The 16,365-nt window shown below is 38.3% G+C and overlaps 4 protein-coding genes across 8 annotated transcripts; all 4 read right to left on the bottom strand.

Moving 5' to 3' along the window:
• Positions 1-86: 86 nt before the first annotated feature.
• Positions 87-2,806, bottom strand: HO2 (heme oxygenase 2). 2 transcript variants are annotated; one of them, XM_088878930.1, is made up of 5 exons: positions 2,142-2,806; positions 1,717-1,940; positions 1,154-1,261; positions 934-1,061; positions 87-329 (listed from the first exon to the last, which is right to left on the bottom strand). In XM_088878930.1, the coding sequence occupies exons 1-4, from the start codon at positions 2,767-2,769 to the stop codon at positions 969-971; spliced, it is 1,053 nt and encodes a 350-aa protein (XP_088735056.1). In that variant the 5' UTR covers positions 2,770-2,806; the 3' UTR covers positions 87-329; positions 934-968. The 2 variants fall into 2 exon arrangements, with proteins under 2 accessions (XP_088735056.1, XP_011074459.2); XM_011076157.3 differs by lacking the exon at positions 87-329 and having other exon boundaries at positions 712-1,061; positions 2,142-2,802.
• Positions 2,807-3,029: 223 nt separating this feature from the next.
• Positions 3,030-10,083, bottom strand: LOC105159183 (alpha/beta-Hydrolases superfamily protein). 4 transcript variants are annotated; one of them, XM_011076154.3, is made up of 10 exons: positions 9,233-10,079; positions 7,672-8,826; positions 6,426-7,556; positions 6,237-6,278; positions 5,585-5,661; positions 4,862-4,946; positions 4,685-4,768; positions 4,461-4,562; positions 4,288-4,386; positions 3,030-3,643 (listed from the first exon to the last, which is right to left on the bottom strand). In XM_011076154.3, exons 1-10 carry the CDS (start codon positions 9,974-9,976, stop codon positions 3,533-3,535), a joined length of 3,630 nt encoding a protein of 1,209 aa, XP_011074456.2. In that variant the 5' UTR covers positions 9,977-10,079; the 3' UTR covers positions 3,030-3,532. The 4 variants fall into 4 exon arrangements, with proteins under 4 accessions (XP_011074456.2, XP_020548403.2, XP_088735054.1 ...); XM_020692744.2 differs by lacking the exon at positions 6,237-6,278 and having other exon boundaries at positions 9,233-10,080; XM_020692746.2 differs by lacking the exons at positions 3,030-3,643; positions 4,288-4,386; positions 4,461-4,562; positions 4,685-4,768; positions 4,862-4,946 and adding an exon at positions 5,314-5,466 and having other exon boundaries at positions 9,233-10,082.
• A 2,058-nt stretch (positions 10,084-12,141) lies between these two features.
• LOC105159182 (alpha/beta-Hydrolases superfamily protein) lies at positions 12,142-13,361 on the bottom strand. The gene has a single exon (XM_011076152.3). The coding sequence runs from the start codon at positions 13,247-13,249 to the stop codon at positions 12,278-12,280; it is 972 nt and encodes a 323-aa protein (XP_011074454.1). The 5' UTR covers positions 13,250-13,361; the 3' UTR covers positions 12,142-12,277.
• A 1,731-nt stretch (positions 13,362-15,092) lies between these two features.
• Positions 15,093-16,159, bottom strand: LOC105159181 (uncharacterized). The gene is made up of 2 exons (XM_011076151.3): positions 15,892-16,159; positions 15,093-15,777 (listed from the first exon to the last, which is right to left on the bottom strand). Exons 1-2 carry the CDS (start codon positions 16,051-16,053, stop codon positions 15,331-15,333), a joined length of 609 nt encoding a protein of 202 aa, XP_011074453.1. The 5' UTR covers positions 16,054-16,159; the 3' UTR covers positions 15,093-15,330.
• Between the last annotated feature and the right edge of the window lie 206 nt (positions 16,160-16,365).

The raw sequence follows: 16,365 nt of genomic DNA, 5'->3' as shown, positions 1-16,365 counted from the left end.
GCACATATTCAAGTATTTGTCATATCTAAGTCAGTCCTGGTTTCGATACTCCACTCCTGTTTGCTCTGCAACGGTCTTCTTTTCTACACCCTATTCATCCAGTCCTGCAACTCTGGTCAAGGTCTCCATTGAAAATCTTTCATGCTTCAACTCTTCTGAGCTATTAATTTGCAGTGGAAGATTTTCAAGCAGAAAGTATTGCGCCACATTGTAAGATGAGACTCAAGCTCCTGTTCTATGTGTCGATTAGCAGTGATCCAGTGGATCAACAGAAAATCAGACGGACGCAGACGAGTTTGCCGCTGCAGTAATCTCCACCCGGTCATGGACTAAAAACAAGAAAAACAAATAAATATTTTACTGAAAGATGGTTAGTCTAGATCTGACACCATCAGATAGCAAAGAGAAGACGATGAGCCCTCAGCGTCGAGGGGAGACCAGAGTAGCATCATTAGTATTACAACTTTAAGTTCAATAATTTCCAGTAGTACAAGGAAGAGAATAGGAGGCTCAAGAAAGAATGCCAAATTGGCATTCATTGATCAAACGGTTTCAGAGAAGATGAAAGTGTTAAAAAGTATCTATGTATTCATTGGAACAGAAGAGAAGGCATGTTGTGCGATGGCACAATACACTACAGCTGCTTAATATGTATGCAAGCGTGTCAGTTTTATATCAACATGTTTCTGAAAAGAGTAGCAAAATATGATATGTCATAAAGGAATGGATACTAAACAACAAATAAATTAGTTATATATATGACCAGCAACATGAAAAATAAAATGCAATAGCTAAATGACGATGAGCAATATCAATTGTTTGTGGCTGGAATCCGCCATGAGTTAGATTGGCGATTTCTGGGGAGGTCCCAAACAAATCTTCTTTGTCTCACTGATTTGAGCTCAAGAGATTTAAAACTTTATGGTCACTCACCATCTGGAAGGTGCATATCCACGTAACTTGTTAGTTTACAGTATGATCAACCGCACTATCTGCCCCAGAAAACGGAATGCTTTTGTTGCTTCTCTTAAGCATTTGTTTTTCTCATCCCTAGACCAGTGCTGCAAAATAATTGCAAGATAAAAGTTGATGCAAGCGTTAGCCAATGCATACCACAAGCATCGGAAGTCACAAAAGGGCCGCTCATGTTTACCTCTCCAAGTGCATTAAGCTTCTCACGGACCGCTCTCAACAACTCTTCTGCATCTCCCTCCCATCTGTAGAACTCCAGTTCTCTTCCTTCTAATAGCTTCCTTGAGACCTAGTAAATAGCAATTTAAGCTAAAATAAAAACCCAAAACAATTATAACTATGCAATGCGCATAATATGTAAGCAAGATGCCCAAAAAAGTTTGTGGATTAGAAACTTTTCTGTCTGAAAGCAATCAGACCTATATCTTACCATAATCATTTTGATCAAGAAAGCCTTAACTTGTAATTACAGATTGCAAATCCTATATAGCAGGCAGAAGAAAATCTTAGCCGAGGATTCTGTACTAGAATACAGAAATCTATGCAATTATCCTGGAATACAAATCAAGAGGAGACTGTTCTCCATATCCTACAATCTCATCCTCAGTTGTCCAAACAGTTTCAAATTCCATGTTACAGTAAAATACATAAGAGCTAACATGATCACTATGAGACTAGGTAGTCGTTATATTTAAAATAACAAAACCATCAGTATATCAGAACCAAGACAAGAACGCAAAGTACCTGTTTAGCTATGACCTGCCCACCGGCAATATGTGAGAAATAAATATTGTAGAAGTGGCAGAGAAACAGCGGTGGAGTCTTCTCAGCAAGCTCCTCCAGGTATTGCACGTATGTAATTCCAGGATTGCTAGGCTCTGGAATCACATTACCTTGCTCACTTAACCATTTTAAATCCCTGGAAATGCAGTCTGACCTTTCTAATCCTGTCTTTCTAAAGTAAACATCTGGAATCACAATATAAAACCGTAGTACAGATTAATGCCCATAATAAGAAAAGATTAGAACTTCATGTTCTGGAAACCAATTAACAATTTTCCAAGTTCCGAGTTGCAATTTCACAATTGAACAAAATGATAGTCATAAAATAGAGGACAGTCGATTGATTGACAAGGAAAGAAGTAAAAGAAGAGGGGGAAGAACTTTACAGGAAACATCACTGGACTCATCAACAATGCGTTCAACTGTACTGAAAACCAGCTCGCTGTCCACCAGATACTTCAAAAAACCCTCCATGCTAGGCTGCCATGTCTCGCCATCCTTAGGATTATCCTCTTGCCCACCCTCATTTCCCGTTTCTTCCTCCTCACTCTCACCATCAACAGCAGAATTATTTTTTCTCTTGACTTTGCCACTGTTTCTCAGTTTCATTGCCACAAACCTCATCTCCTCAGTTATACCCTTTTTCTCACCCGGGTACTGCTTTCTGTACCTCCGCCGCTGCCGCTTCACCGGCAGCGGCGTCTGCCCATTTCCCACCATTCTTGGCGCTGTCCCATCTTCCCCTTCTGCATATTCTTCAGTGGAACTATACTCCTCCTCTGTTTCGTACTCGCTCTCTGTTTCTGATACGAACAACGTGGGGGAGCTGAATTTTGTACACTGCAATAGAATTGGATTTCCGCCATTCCTAGAAATCTTCCTACTGTTTATTGAGTTTGTGAAGAGAAGAGGATCAGGACGGGATTTGGGGAAGAACCGTACGTTTGAATATTTGAAGAAATTCAAAGAAGCTGAGGGGTTACCCGCTGTTGCAGGAATAGAGAGGTACGCCATTTTCGCAGTATTTGCCGATTTTTCTCCATTAATATATTGTTTCAAGTGAAAGGTGAGAAAGATTTGTGTTGGCCCAAAATAATCGGCAGGATTTTGGGCCGAGCAAAAGAGTAACGGGCCAGTTCCAATCAGTCAATTGGGGCAGTAGGCCCAGCCACTCATATGCCGAAAGTCAATTATTGAGGCACTTGAGTTTCAAAATGCCAAAACAGGCAGAGTGGAAAAGTTTTTCTATGTACAGAAAGAACAAAAGAAAGATATTCATCTAATCTTCTGCCATGCTTTTATATCCTGTGAAAGAATATTTACATACATTTCAATAAAGTTACACGTAAAGGGCCACAACTATCCCTCAGTGAGCCCTATTCTAAAACTGCAAATGATCTAGAATGCTAAACAAATACCATGAAACTCTTCTGCCGATGAAGACTATATGTATGCCAAGACTTCGCAAAAATAAGCACAAAACCAGTCTAGCAGAGAAGTCTGAAAAGATATTCTCCTAGCTCACCAAGTACAGGCATCTTCACCTGCCGAATAAGCGACAAGAATGGTTCCATTATCACCATAATCCTTTGACTGCATACTGTTAGCAACGGTAAGAACATTGGGCAGAGCAGCTCAAGCAACACTCCTTGTGGTGCTTTTATAAATATAACCACAATCGGAGGTCTCAGAACCCAAACCAGAGCATCAAGGCTTCAACAACATCAATAATAGAGTACTGGGAGCACTGTAATATCTACTTATGTACAGAATCTTCTCAGGTATAATGTGACTTCAGCTTTTGCAAAAACTCTAAAGTATCTTTATAGGATGGATCAGCTCTGCTTAAAGGCTTGCAAGAATTTACATGGTCGGTCGAATCCAGTACCTGTGTCAGAACAGCAAAAATGAATTTCAGTCATTAACCCGCAAAAGAAGGCTATCTCCTCTATTATCAAGCGCAAGTCTTCAAACCAAGCCAAAGTTTTGCAAGTCACCTATCACTAATATTTCACACTTGGCCCCCAAAATGCCATGTAATTAGGCTTCACCTGTACTATTATAGTAGGAGTACGTCATTTTCAGGTTATGATTAATAATCTTCAGAGCAGTGATTTTTAATTTCATATTTCTGATTCCTAAATACCAAAGCAATTAATTAAAGAATATTTACATACTCTGAGTTTTTATACTGCATAACTAGTACCCTGTATACCAATATGCATCATTCAGTTTCAGATGCATTTCTATATATGGCGTAATCTTCAGATACTACTATGCTCATACAATTTCATCTATCAGTCGAATGCCTCAACCCAAAGCCAATACATCTACAAGAAAGCCTCCTACAGATGCAAGTTTCATACATTTGTACCTCGTATAATTTTTGAGCAGATGCTTGTGACAAGTTAGAGAACAAAATATGAAAATATCATATCAAGCAACCACTGGATACCGGAATACCATGGTTCTGTACAACCAAGTACATTTAACCTAGAAAAGAAAGCTCAGACTTCCACATCAGGAACTTACAACAAGTTCACCAAATCCTGGATAGGCTGATTCCATGGGTACAATCTCCATGCGGAACGCCCAGCCTCCATAACCTTCTACAATTGGGGTTACCTTTGTCTATTCAAAGCGAACACATGTCAAACAGACAAAATGTGGAAACTTCGGCTGAAAATTAAAATGAATGTAATTACCTCACAAAAACTGAGGACATCAATCAACTTCTTCTTGTAAAGTTGGCGGATGAAATCATTTAGCTCCACTAACCTAGGTGATCCACTTCTCAATTCTCCTATCTGGCAATAGTAGATAAAAGTACATCAACACAAACTTTAGTTTACATTTTTAAATAGTTCAAGACCAGACTAAACTCCAATCACATATAAGGAGAAAAGACTGGGGCATCTCAAATACTAACAGTGGGTGCAGGACGTAAGACAAGACCCATACGCCAAGGCATGTCTGCAAGCTTGCTGCCAAAATGTGGACAGCTATAGAAAATCTGAAATACAAAAATAAGTGTTGTTATGTACATATTTACAAAACATAGACAAGTTAGGACATGCATAACTTGGATCATTCTGAGAAAACATACAATTCCCACTGTATTGTTAACAAAATTATCTTTGTTTTCTGCCTTTGCTTGATACAACATCTGCTTGACAACCAGGCCTCCCATGCTGCATAAGAAATGCTACTATGTGTTACATAATCAAAACAAGCTGATGCCATGCAAATCACAAAGTCTTATACATAGGGCAAACAGATAGATTCCACGTGTCAAGAGTTGCAGCTATATAACAATTTCCATGCACATGGCACAGTTGGAGATTTGTCCATCATAAAAATCAAACTGCTTGTTTAAGGAGGTTTCAAATCTCAGAACTTTAAGATTTTATCAGAAGCATGCTTTACTACAACAAGTACATTGTACCAAAGTCACTGAAGTTTTCATACATTAGAAAGCAAACACTTTTTCTTGTTTTGTTTGGAGGGGAAGGTGGAAAACAGTAGTACTGGTAACATCTATACCTGATTTCTTGAAGCTCCATGAGTTCTTTTAGACCAATAGGTCTTTTTTCTTTAATTCCTCAAGTAGCTGCCGAAGTCTACAGATCTAGGTAATACAGATCAAGTTTATTTACCTACTTTGCCTGCTAGGGGCCAGGACGGTTTCTTTCATTTCTCTAAACATGGAAACTAATGACACAACAAATACCATTGCAAGATATTTTTCAGTAAACATAAGCAAGAAGCTAAATGTGCATAATAAATACAAGTTTCAAATTAAACGTGCAGAGTTAAAATGCAGTCTTACCTATGTGTTACAAATACAACTGGTCGATCCCCAATGCCTGCAGCAACAAGTTTGTCCAAAAGCATGGAGCTCACTTCCTGCATGCACGAAGAAATAAGAAGGAATCCATCTAAAAGACCATAGCATCACAAGATATATAAGTTAAACAAAACAACTGCAAGAATAAGAAGTGAAGCATCCAGTAATAAAATATAAGAACTGCGAAGATAGAAAAATGGCTAAAACAAAAACCACTTTAAAAAATTTAAACAAAAAAAAGAAGTTAGGAAGAGAGAAGAAAATCCAAAAGCTCAACTTTATACACAAACAAGAAATGTTCCAAGAGATATTTTGTCTCACTGTTGTCTTAAATTTTGTTAAGTTAGTAATACAACACAAACAACATATCCTTACATTGCATGCCTAACTTTGTTGGTTCTAGTTCAGATATGATACAAGAATAGTTACCAAATTGAAACTTTAAAAGCTAGGTAAAGAGAATTGGGAACTGACAGAGGTCTCCCAGGAGGGTGCAACTATAAGATAATCAATCACTCAGACAAGGAAGAAGACATTGAACTCCAGAAATAACTCGAGATGAACTTCTAAAGGTAATAATTGAACCCCCTCAAAGATGTGAGATATTACTGATTGTTTAATACCATATACAAACCTGAAGAGGTAGACTGGCCCCAGACCACTGTGTAAGATTAGTCTGCATTTTGCAATAGCTCAGGGGTTAGAAATTAGAAAAGGTCTGATAAGTCCCCTCAGAAATGTCTCACTAAAACTCAAAGTTAATGATTAAATGTCCTGATAAACCTGAACTCGATGTTAGACTAAAAGATTCTGAATCAACAACCTTATATTTGAGACTAAACAAGCGAGCATGAGGAAAGTCTGCTGCAAGCCATTCTCCAGGCCAAAATGTCCCTTGTTTTCCAGCTTCTTCATCAATCTTCTCAACAAGGCCAGACTTTGTTGATGACTTGTCCTCAGATAATCGCCAAGTTTTGAAGGGGCCTCCCCGGAGGCCGTGGACAAAAACAACATCCAATGGAGGCACCTCGATATTCGAGAAGCTTTCAGACCCAGAAGTAGAAGCAGGATTGTCATTCTCCAAAGTTCTTGAAAACAGCCTATTATCTCCCTCAGCAGAATCATTATTGACAGGTGAATGAACGGAGTTTTTATCAATGCACTTCCAATGGGGCAATTCAGGATTAATTAGAAATAGCATGTCAGCATAGTGAGGGCAATGTTGTTTCCTGGTCGAAGACCTACTGTCAGGGTCACCATCATTTTGAGACTTCCAACTAGCTGGATCACTACAAAATGCATTTAATAGTGTTGCCCTGGCATAACTTTGAATCTTAAGATCATTGCAACCAGGAATTTGTCCTCTAGCACATTCCTCAAGCCATTTACACCAAGATTTGTCTGCCACAATTCCTTTCTGGACTTCTGGGAGAACAGAAAGACCAGTGAGAAGACGCGCTGCATGCCTCCGAATGTGAGCAGTAGCTGGAACTCGCAAATTGGAAGGGTCATAACTGTCAACTACAGAAGGATCACTAGGAGAAGATGGGACCCTCCCTTGTGCTTCCAGAGCTCGTGATGCGTCATATGCTTCAATTGCAGCTAGTTGCTCGTAATCATCTTCCAACAAAAGGCGCCTAAGTAAACACAATACTCCAAAATCGGCTATTTTCTGTTGAGATAAAGGATCTTCAGCGCATATGTCTGTCAGTGCCTTGATGCCTTTTAGAGTGGCCAGTGCAGAATCAGCAGCAGCAACCTTTGGTGGTTTGTCCTTCTTAAGATTTTTAAATGATCCTGCAAAAGGCTCAAGGGAGAGAAGATCAGCTAGTGGAAATGTATCTGCATTCTCGGTGGCTGTCCCCAGTTGTGCTCCTGCTAAATTAACAACAGCATTTGCCAACTGATTTGCAGTCTGGGTTGCAGAGACAACATTTGCCAGATCAACTTGTGTCTGCCAAAAAATAAGTTGTCATGAAATCATGGGAAACGACCAAAATAAATTACTGAATAGTATTTCAGAACTAAATTATAATAAGGCCACATAACTTTACTTTCACCTAACTGACCTTTACTTTGTCACTTGTAACCTGAGCACTTCCTTTAGCTAAAGTTGCCTTCTTGGAGCTCAGCGTATCCGTTAGTAAGATAGTCAGCCATCCTTGAGAGATCGGAACAGAAGATGGCCCATAATCTTCAAGAATGTGAGAAAGAATATTTATAGCTGATGAACGGATTGTGTCAGAGGAGACTTGTCCAAATACCCAAGAAAGTAGAATGGCAGACCATTTTTGACTCTCTTCAAGAGACATGTGCAGTTCCCTTGAACTGATTAGTTCTAAAGCTTTTGCCAATGCTTCTTGGATAGGTTTATGCTTTACCGTTTGTCTAGCTGCTTCTCTCATGGAAGGAAGACCCTTATCCATGACAACTTCCTGAGCTTCAGGGCTTCTTTCAATAGAAACCAATAATGCAGACAAAGCTACTTGCGCCAAAGGTATGTCCTGATTTTTGCTTGCTTGAGAAATAGTAGAAAGAAGACTAGAACTCCAACCGGAAACAGAATCATTTAAAGGCAGATTTCGGTCCTCCAAAAGCAACTGAGCCAGCCAACTCCCATGCCATTTTACGGATCTCTCAGGTGCCATCAATGCACTCATAACTGCATGCCCGTCCCGATCCAGTTCTTGAATATGGGACCGATTGACTTCAGACGCCATTGCCCAATTAGCTAATGCCCAGGCAGCAAATGGAACAGCCACATGTTCAGAATGCAAATCATCCCAAAGGCCAGGGATTACAGAGGAAGACAAATTTGCTTGTGTTGGTGAACTTTCATTCATTTTGTTGAGCAATTGATTCTTCGGCTCACTTTTCAGCATCCCCGAGCTATAGGAATCAGAATGGTCCACTTCGGCAAATCCACCAGTTCCTGAAAACCCCAACACCGTGGTACCTCCGAGAACCTTCATTCCAATACCCTTCATTCCTTGTCCACCATCATCATCATCTTCATCCCCATGCTTCTCATCCCAGTGCATGCCACCCTCTTCAATTACTTCAATAGCAGCTGCAATATCTCTGATATCAGCATTCTTTGGTAGCACTGGCTTTAACGATAATTTCTCTACACTGTCACAGTTGGAAGTGACAACATCCATAATTGCTGCAACAAGCATGCTCTTGCCTTTGTCGGAAACACCAAATGAACTACGCTTGGATTGCTGCTCCCACAGACATACAGTATATCAGCATCAAAGAAACTATAATGTATCGTCACAATAATTACTAAAACGAGTCATGTTATCTTCTCCATGACCACAGAGGATTTACTAAAAAAAATTTTGCATGATCCCTTGAGAACAGAAGAGAAATCAGCGATCCTCTCCATTCTGAAGTTTCACAAAATTTAAGTTCCTGAAGCTTCAATGTTCATGCAAAATTACATCACATCAAGACCCATCAAGAACCACTATTCTATAGAGATGCTTTGTCCACCAGTGCCTAAAGTATGTCACAATGCTACAGCCACCTAATATGAAATTCTACATTTCAATCATAAGCACTTCCTTCATTCACATGAAGAATCATCTAAGGCCCGAAAAAATAAGGATAATAAAAGCTACTCACCTTCTTTGATGACGGAGGTTGAGCAGAGAAAATAAACCTCAACAAATTCGGAACAGCTTGAGGCCTCCCAAAAACAGCCTCGCACACATTGGGATCAGCAATTAAGTACGCCAACGCCCTAGCAGATTCAGCCTGGGTTCCATTGCCGTCCTTCGGCACCGCCACAGTTTCCAACAACCAGTCGACCACCGCACCGCCGCCCGCGCCAACAATGGCCGCCCTACGGCTATCGCTGGCGGCCACAATGTCAGCCAACAATGCTGCAACCCGCAGCTCGAACCCCGCCCTAACTTCGTGGTTCGCCGACGACATCACTGACCTCAGTGACTGCCATAGAACGGATGCCGCGACGCCGGTCTGCTTCATCTTATTCACAATCTTGTTAATAGATTCATTTGATTTCTCGATAGCGGTTTCGACTTCTGAATAAAATGTTTTCGTTTTTCCACGGTACTCGAGAACATGGTCGTCCTTGGAGGGCGAGATGGTGTAGGCGGCGAGGAGGGCGGCGGCAGAGACGGCGGCGACTAGCGAGGCCTTGAAGAGGAAGGGGGAGGGGGAGGGGAGAGCGGCAGGATGGTAATTTTGGTGGAGGGCGGGCGGGGGAGGGGCATTTTGAGAATTCTTGAGATGAGTAAGCGGTTCGGAGGAACTATCGGGATTCCGAGAGGAGGGAGAAGAGAGGGCGCGGCGGAGGAACGGGAGGCGGATGCAGCGGCGCGATAATCTGTACAATCGTAGCATAATTTTCTTTGCCTGTTCCTCGCTGTTTCTTTCTGTCTTTTTCTTTTATATGCTATGGCGCCGGAGGGATGGGGCCATATCGGGAAGTTCGGTCAAAGAAAGACGGTTGGAGAAGTAAACTGTTTGATTTTCTTCGACGTAGTCGCGTTTTGGAGAAGATGCGAATATACCCTGAATGCGCGATTTCTTGCGTGCGAAAACCGAATAAATACTTGTAAATAAAAAAATAGTATTTCCATGTATTTATTTGTATTTGTGAGCAACAAAAAAGTATCAATTACAAATAAAATAAAATTAATATGAGTGGTTTTTTTTTTGGAGGTAGTACTTGGACATTATCTTTATGAATGTAGATAATTTTTATTTCAAAAAAGAATCACATATTAAGTCGTATTAACGTGGAGACTGGAACTATCAATTTTGTGGATCTTATATGAGTTGGATTATGAACGGACTCTTTTTAAAATTGATTTGTATCACAATTGAATCTAACTTTTACAAACAGATTTAACTACCTTTTTGATCCAGTGATTCTTCGTCCGTTAAGAGAAGGCAACCAATGTCTTTTTCAACATTCGAAATTCTCGAATTGATTTATTGGTTCTCCACTGGACAAGTGATAGTTGAATATGGGATATTATATAAGAATATATGATGTATGTGTTTGAAAGAATGTCACAGCTAATGTTTCAATTGAGTTTGTGAGTTTCGTATTAATAATGGAGTCATTGATACTTGTAACTCATTTCAAATTTTTTTCTTGACGCTATTATCTTATCAGTTGATGATCAAATATCTTAGTCTATATCCATTTCATTAACTAATGAAAGATGAACCCAGTCATATAATTATCTTTATTTACGGATAAATATTACCCCCTCCCCCTCAAATATTGGCTTCTCTTTTGTTTCATGTTAAGTGTACGTGTTCTAAATTCTACCCAATTCATTATTAGATGGAATTTGGAAGTTGAGTTAAAAGTTTTGTATTTAGTTTGTAACTTTATTAGTGGTTTTAGAGGGAAACAGGAAACCTAACGAGTTACATTGAATTCGGATCAATTGTATCAACTTTTGGATATTTTCTGGCATTCGTGTTGTCAAAATCATACAAAATTATTATTAAAGACACTGGAAACAATGAGGAGAAAATGCTTGAAACAGTTTCGCACATTAAAGTAAAGAAAAATACAAACCACGATGAAAGAATTCTCAACAACAACAACCATACTAATAACAAAAAGAGATTATTACATTTGTACCTTTTACAGAAATCATCCATATCTTTTATATAATTACATAAACTATTCATTATTGTCAAAAAATAGGGTAGTTTGTGTAATGATATTAATATTTTCCGGGATGTGTGTGTAATTTTTTGAAAAAGTAAGGGGTGTTTTGTGTAAGTGATAATGATATTTTGATAGGTATATATGCAATTATCTAAAAGATAAAGATGATTTATGTAAATAGACTATAGATCAAGAAGTATAAAATAATTATTCCAAATAATAATAATAACAATAAAATCAACAAGTATTATAAAATTGATGTCGCAGTCTTAAATGTGAATACAAAGATTTGGGTCAGCCTCAATCATAAGTCCATACATTACATTTATAAAAAAAGATCAACTTATGAATTATCGACACAGCATAAACTAATATAATAATATTACAAATTACTATTTGTAAGTAAAAAATCAATTGGACTCAAGCGAGACTAGAATTCCTCGTTTACGGGCTCAAGACAGGAACATGGAGTTGAATTACACGAATCATTTTCGAAACAATTTGGTGCATTTCTTGGCATAAGGCATTTTTTTTTTTAAGATATTAGCTTAGCTATCATTACGCTATTCATTATTTGTTCAAATATGAGTATGGCAAAATTATTCTTGGTCGATAGTTTATCAAGTTTTGCATAACGGAATGTGGACCCAACGCATTTAACAGCCTCTGTTGATGTAAGGGTTTTGTTGATTGATACTTTGTAAACGGCTTATGACTGTGGAGATTACTCAAATAATGGGTTATTATGAAGAGGTATTTGTTAGATAATTGTTGATAACATGCTGTATTTGTAATATTATTATATGTTTTTGAAGGATATATGTTAATTCTTGGGGGGGGGGGGGGGAACAGAGATGATATGTGTAGATAACGATAAGCAGTAATAAACTGGTAGATCACAAGATCCATTTCTTATTTTCTGGTACAGGTGTATGGAAACGATTTTAGAAGGATGGGACAATGGAAACGATTTTAGAAGGATGGGACAATGGAAACTTACTGACATCATTCTACACATGATTGATGAACTCCGCACAACGTTTGATGAGCTTGTTTGAATTTTCAGAAGTGGGATCCATGATGTGAAAAACATGGTCCTCCCCTTCTGTCTCCACGAACTCTGCTTTCCCCTCCCATTTGCTCTTCACCAGGGACTGGTAATAAAGTCTTCCCCTTTCCCTTAGAACATCATTCCCAGCAACACAAACAAGAATCCTCCTACACGCCAGACCCGCAAGACTCGGGGCTCCGCTCACGAACGGGTTGATTAACGGGTCATCGCACCCAAGATCCGACGGGCAGACGAATCGCCACCACTTGTCAACCACCGCTTTGAACACCGGATTTTCAGCCTCCACTCCGATGGGTTGTTCGCCCCAGAAGTATGGATGTATCATTAGAATGCCGGCGATCTTGAGTTCTCCTAATTCCGGGTTCGGTAACCCGGCCCGGATTGCCATGTGGTGTGAGATATTGGCACCAGCGCTGTCCCCTGCTAAGAAAACCTTATTAAAATCCGCAAACTCCCTGACCCAAATTTCACTGCCGGAATCCTTTTTCATGTGAGAAGCCACCCATTTAAGGGCTGCCCAAGAATCATCATACGCTGCCGGAAGTGGGTTTTCCGGGGCCCGTCTGTAGTCGACTGAAACGAGGAGGACTTGGGCCTCCTTTACTAGAACGTTGAGCATTTCTTGGTACTTGGGGTCAGCGGTTGAAGATATGCAGAATGCTCCGCCGTGGAAGTAGACGACCAATGGGAGTCTCTTGTGGTTGTGGGCGGCGGCGTTGGGGAGGTAGAGACGGGCGGAGACGCCGGTTTCCGGGAGGAAAACGACGTCCTTTGAGGAAACTCCGGTTTTGGGGTCGAGAGCTGGCGGTGCTGTTTCTGTGCCGACGAGTCTCTCTACGGTTCCATCTTCGTACACTCTTATGTATGGTGGGACATCGTGAAGGACGGGTTTTGAATAGGTTGTCTCCATTTATGTTTCTGTGTCTGTGTTTGTGAGAAGAGAGATTGGCAAAAGTGGTGCAGAAGTTTCAAACTGAAGCAGAGAAGACTTGGCCTGCCCATATATAGACTGGACTTATGCTTCCTGCGTTCAAATTAGTCACAATAATATATATATATATATATATATATATTGAATCAATTAAACACATATATCAATATATTCTGAACATTAAATAATAAATTACAAAATACATATATCAATATATTTAAAAATTAAATAATAAATTAATCAATACATTATAATAACTCTCGATTAGACTAATACATATATAAAATAAATTATAATAATTCACATAAAATGATATAAAAATAAATACGTTTAGTGAAATTCAAAGTCATGATCTTAAATATGTAGCTACAAAATCATAAAATATATGGACTCAAATTAATTATCTACTCGATGAGATATTTGACTAAATGGATTTTACTCTAAGAAATGACAAATAGATTATTAAATATAATTACAAATATAAAAAAAGAGAAAATGATAAACAATTTATATACTCAATTATTCAGTGACGACCATGTGAATAAAGAAATCCAATATGATCAATTCGAAAACGACGGTCCAAATAAATGACAACAAACATATATACGCTGATGCACCACTACAATCGCTTCAACTTTAAACAAAATAAAATAAAATGATATATATATATTTATAAAAACAGCAAATATATTATTATATTAAATAATATATTGATTTAATTGAAATAATTGTAAAATAAATTATAATAAATTCATGTCAGATAAAAAAAAAATACTCACATATTTGAAAATTTTGAATCTATCATTTGGAATTTATTTATAAAATTTCAATTTTAATCAATAAAACAAAGCATTGCTGACCATCTGAAATTAAGGTAATTATAATCAAATATAGAGTGGGATTAGTCAGTTAGTCAATGGAATTATTATAATCTTTTTTTTAACGATAATAAGGGTCTTAAAAATTTGAGAATAGGCGTAGATGCCGTGGTGCTCTACACTCAATGCTCCAATAAAATATGAACCCTAATTAAACCCATCTTTCTATGGTCAAAATTTGGGGCCTAATCACTTTAATTTTTTTTTCTTTATCTAAAGTAAATGGTTATGATGGGGATGGGGATGTGGACACTCATAATTCTCTATACTATTGGGAATAAATTATTATTATTTTTCTTTTAAAATTAAATCACCCAACTATTTTTTTCTATTTAATTCTTTCAATTTTTTATATAAATCAATATTATAGCATTTTGTATAATATATATATATAATATAGGTAAACGTTTCACATTAATTGTATACAAGAATATTGCATGGTTTATAAATTCTAAAATATTTTTTCCCTAGATAAAATCATGAAACTCATACAAAGCCATATGAGTGGATAATACTTCTTGCAACGAAGCACCGATTGAATCGTAAACTACATTATTTGACGTTGTCTGTAGGTATAACCATGCTCGTTCCAAGTTTTTTTAGGGGCTGATGATGTAGACAAACGTCCCACATTGATTGCAGATAAGGAACTTGAGTGGCTTATAAATTCCAAAATCTTCTCTATCCGACGATGCGTCTTTTCAAGATAAAATCATATGAACTTAAAACGAACAATGCCTCAATAGGGTGCCACTACTTAAAACTTAAGCCACATCAATACATAAATATAATAAATGAAATATAAGATATAACAACATTTAAAAATAAATATATGACTTGATTTTTGTGAATTTTTCGTTTGCAGTGGTTTTTATCTTTTTTGTTTTTTTGGGTCATTGTGCAGTAAGTGAAATAAATAACGACAACCATCCAAATAATTCCAATAATTCCTCGAAATAAACTTTGGGAGAAAAAAGAAAATAACACACTATTCTTGAAATCTCGTTCTCAGAGAAAAATTACAACACTAGAAGATACATACTTCCCCCTTTTGGGAAATTGCATTTGGAAATCGACTCGGTTAAATCTGCATCAATCATATATATTTTTTAAATTATTTCATTTTCATGCACATATAATTCATCGCTTATATATTTAAGGAAAATTTTTATAGATACAATATCATCCATGTGTTTTTAACATTTTGCCAGTCTTACTCCATGACCAAGAATTAGCTGGAGATTTGGGCAGGGGAGGAAGCAACAAGGCCTTCTTGCAAAGCCCGAACGGCCACCCTTCACAATGAACAAGACCCTGGATGATCGACCTTCTTCTCGAGTCGAAATCCTGGAAGTCGAGCCTGTCCAAGCTCGAGCTTCGAGAAAAACACGTCATGGCAGAGTCGAAAGCATCGAAGCTCGTATCGCTGGAGCATCGGGGCAGACAACTCCTGGCAGTGAAATACTCCTCTTTGTCCTCATCACCTACATTGTTCCCTGCTTTTGCGTTGATGACTAAAACCCCTGCCGGTGGAGACAGAACCCAGTTGGAGCTGCTATCTATTGCAACGTTCGACTTTCGTTTGCTTTTCGACTCCATGTACTTGCTTATGATCACGGAAACAAACACCTGAAGGAAAGAATATATGATCTAATATCAAGGTAACATATGGTTCGACATGGATTTTCACGTGTTATAATTCTACAGACGGTAGTCGTCGTCTGTAGAAACTTTCATGTTTACCTCATCTTGTTCGTCGAAATCGCCGACGGGTTCTTCTGTTTGATCTTGAGTTGAGTCAGGCAGTTGAGCAGGGAAAGAATGGCAGTTGGAGAAAGCATCCCTAAGCGATGAAGGCAGGCATTTGCATTCCTTTTGTGGCTTTTCTTGGTAAAAAATGCTCATGATGGGAAGGAATTTTGGTATAGTTTGTGTGGGTGAAGAGACATTTGTAGATTGTGAGTGTTTGAAATCCTGTTTTGACAGTGGCTTCTCATCCTATGATATTATGTCTTTGGGGTGAAGATTAAGTTAAAAAGCAGATAAGAATGTTGGGGAGATGGAGAATTACTTGTCTTTTTGATAATTGATGATCGTCTCCTTGTTACTATCCAAATTAAGAAGTTTTTGCGGGACACTCAGCGGATTAATTGCCAGAATACAAGCTTTACGGCACATTTGTTGATTATCGAGTATTATAATTGAGTCTCTCACCGG

Source organism: Sesamum indicum, linkage group LG3 (assembly GCF_026168435.1).
Source record: "Sesamum indicum cultivar Baizhima isolate 11 linkage group LG3, ASM2616843v1, whole genome shotgun sequence".
NCBI classification, from domain to species: domain Eukaryota; kingdom Viridiplantae; phylum Streptophyta; class Magnoliopsida; order Lamiales; family Pedaliaceae; genus Sesamum; species Sesamum indicum.
The sequence above is the reverse complement of the archived record's forward strand: the minus strand, read 5'-3'. Positions and strand labels throughout refer to the sequence as shown.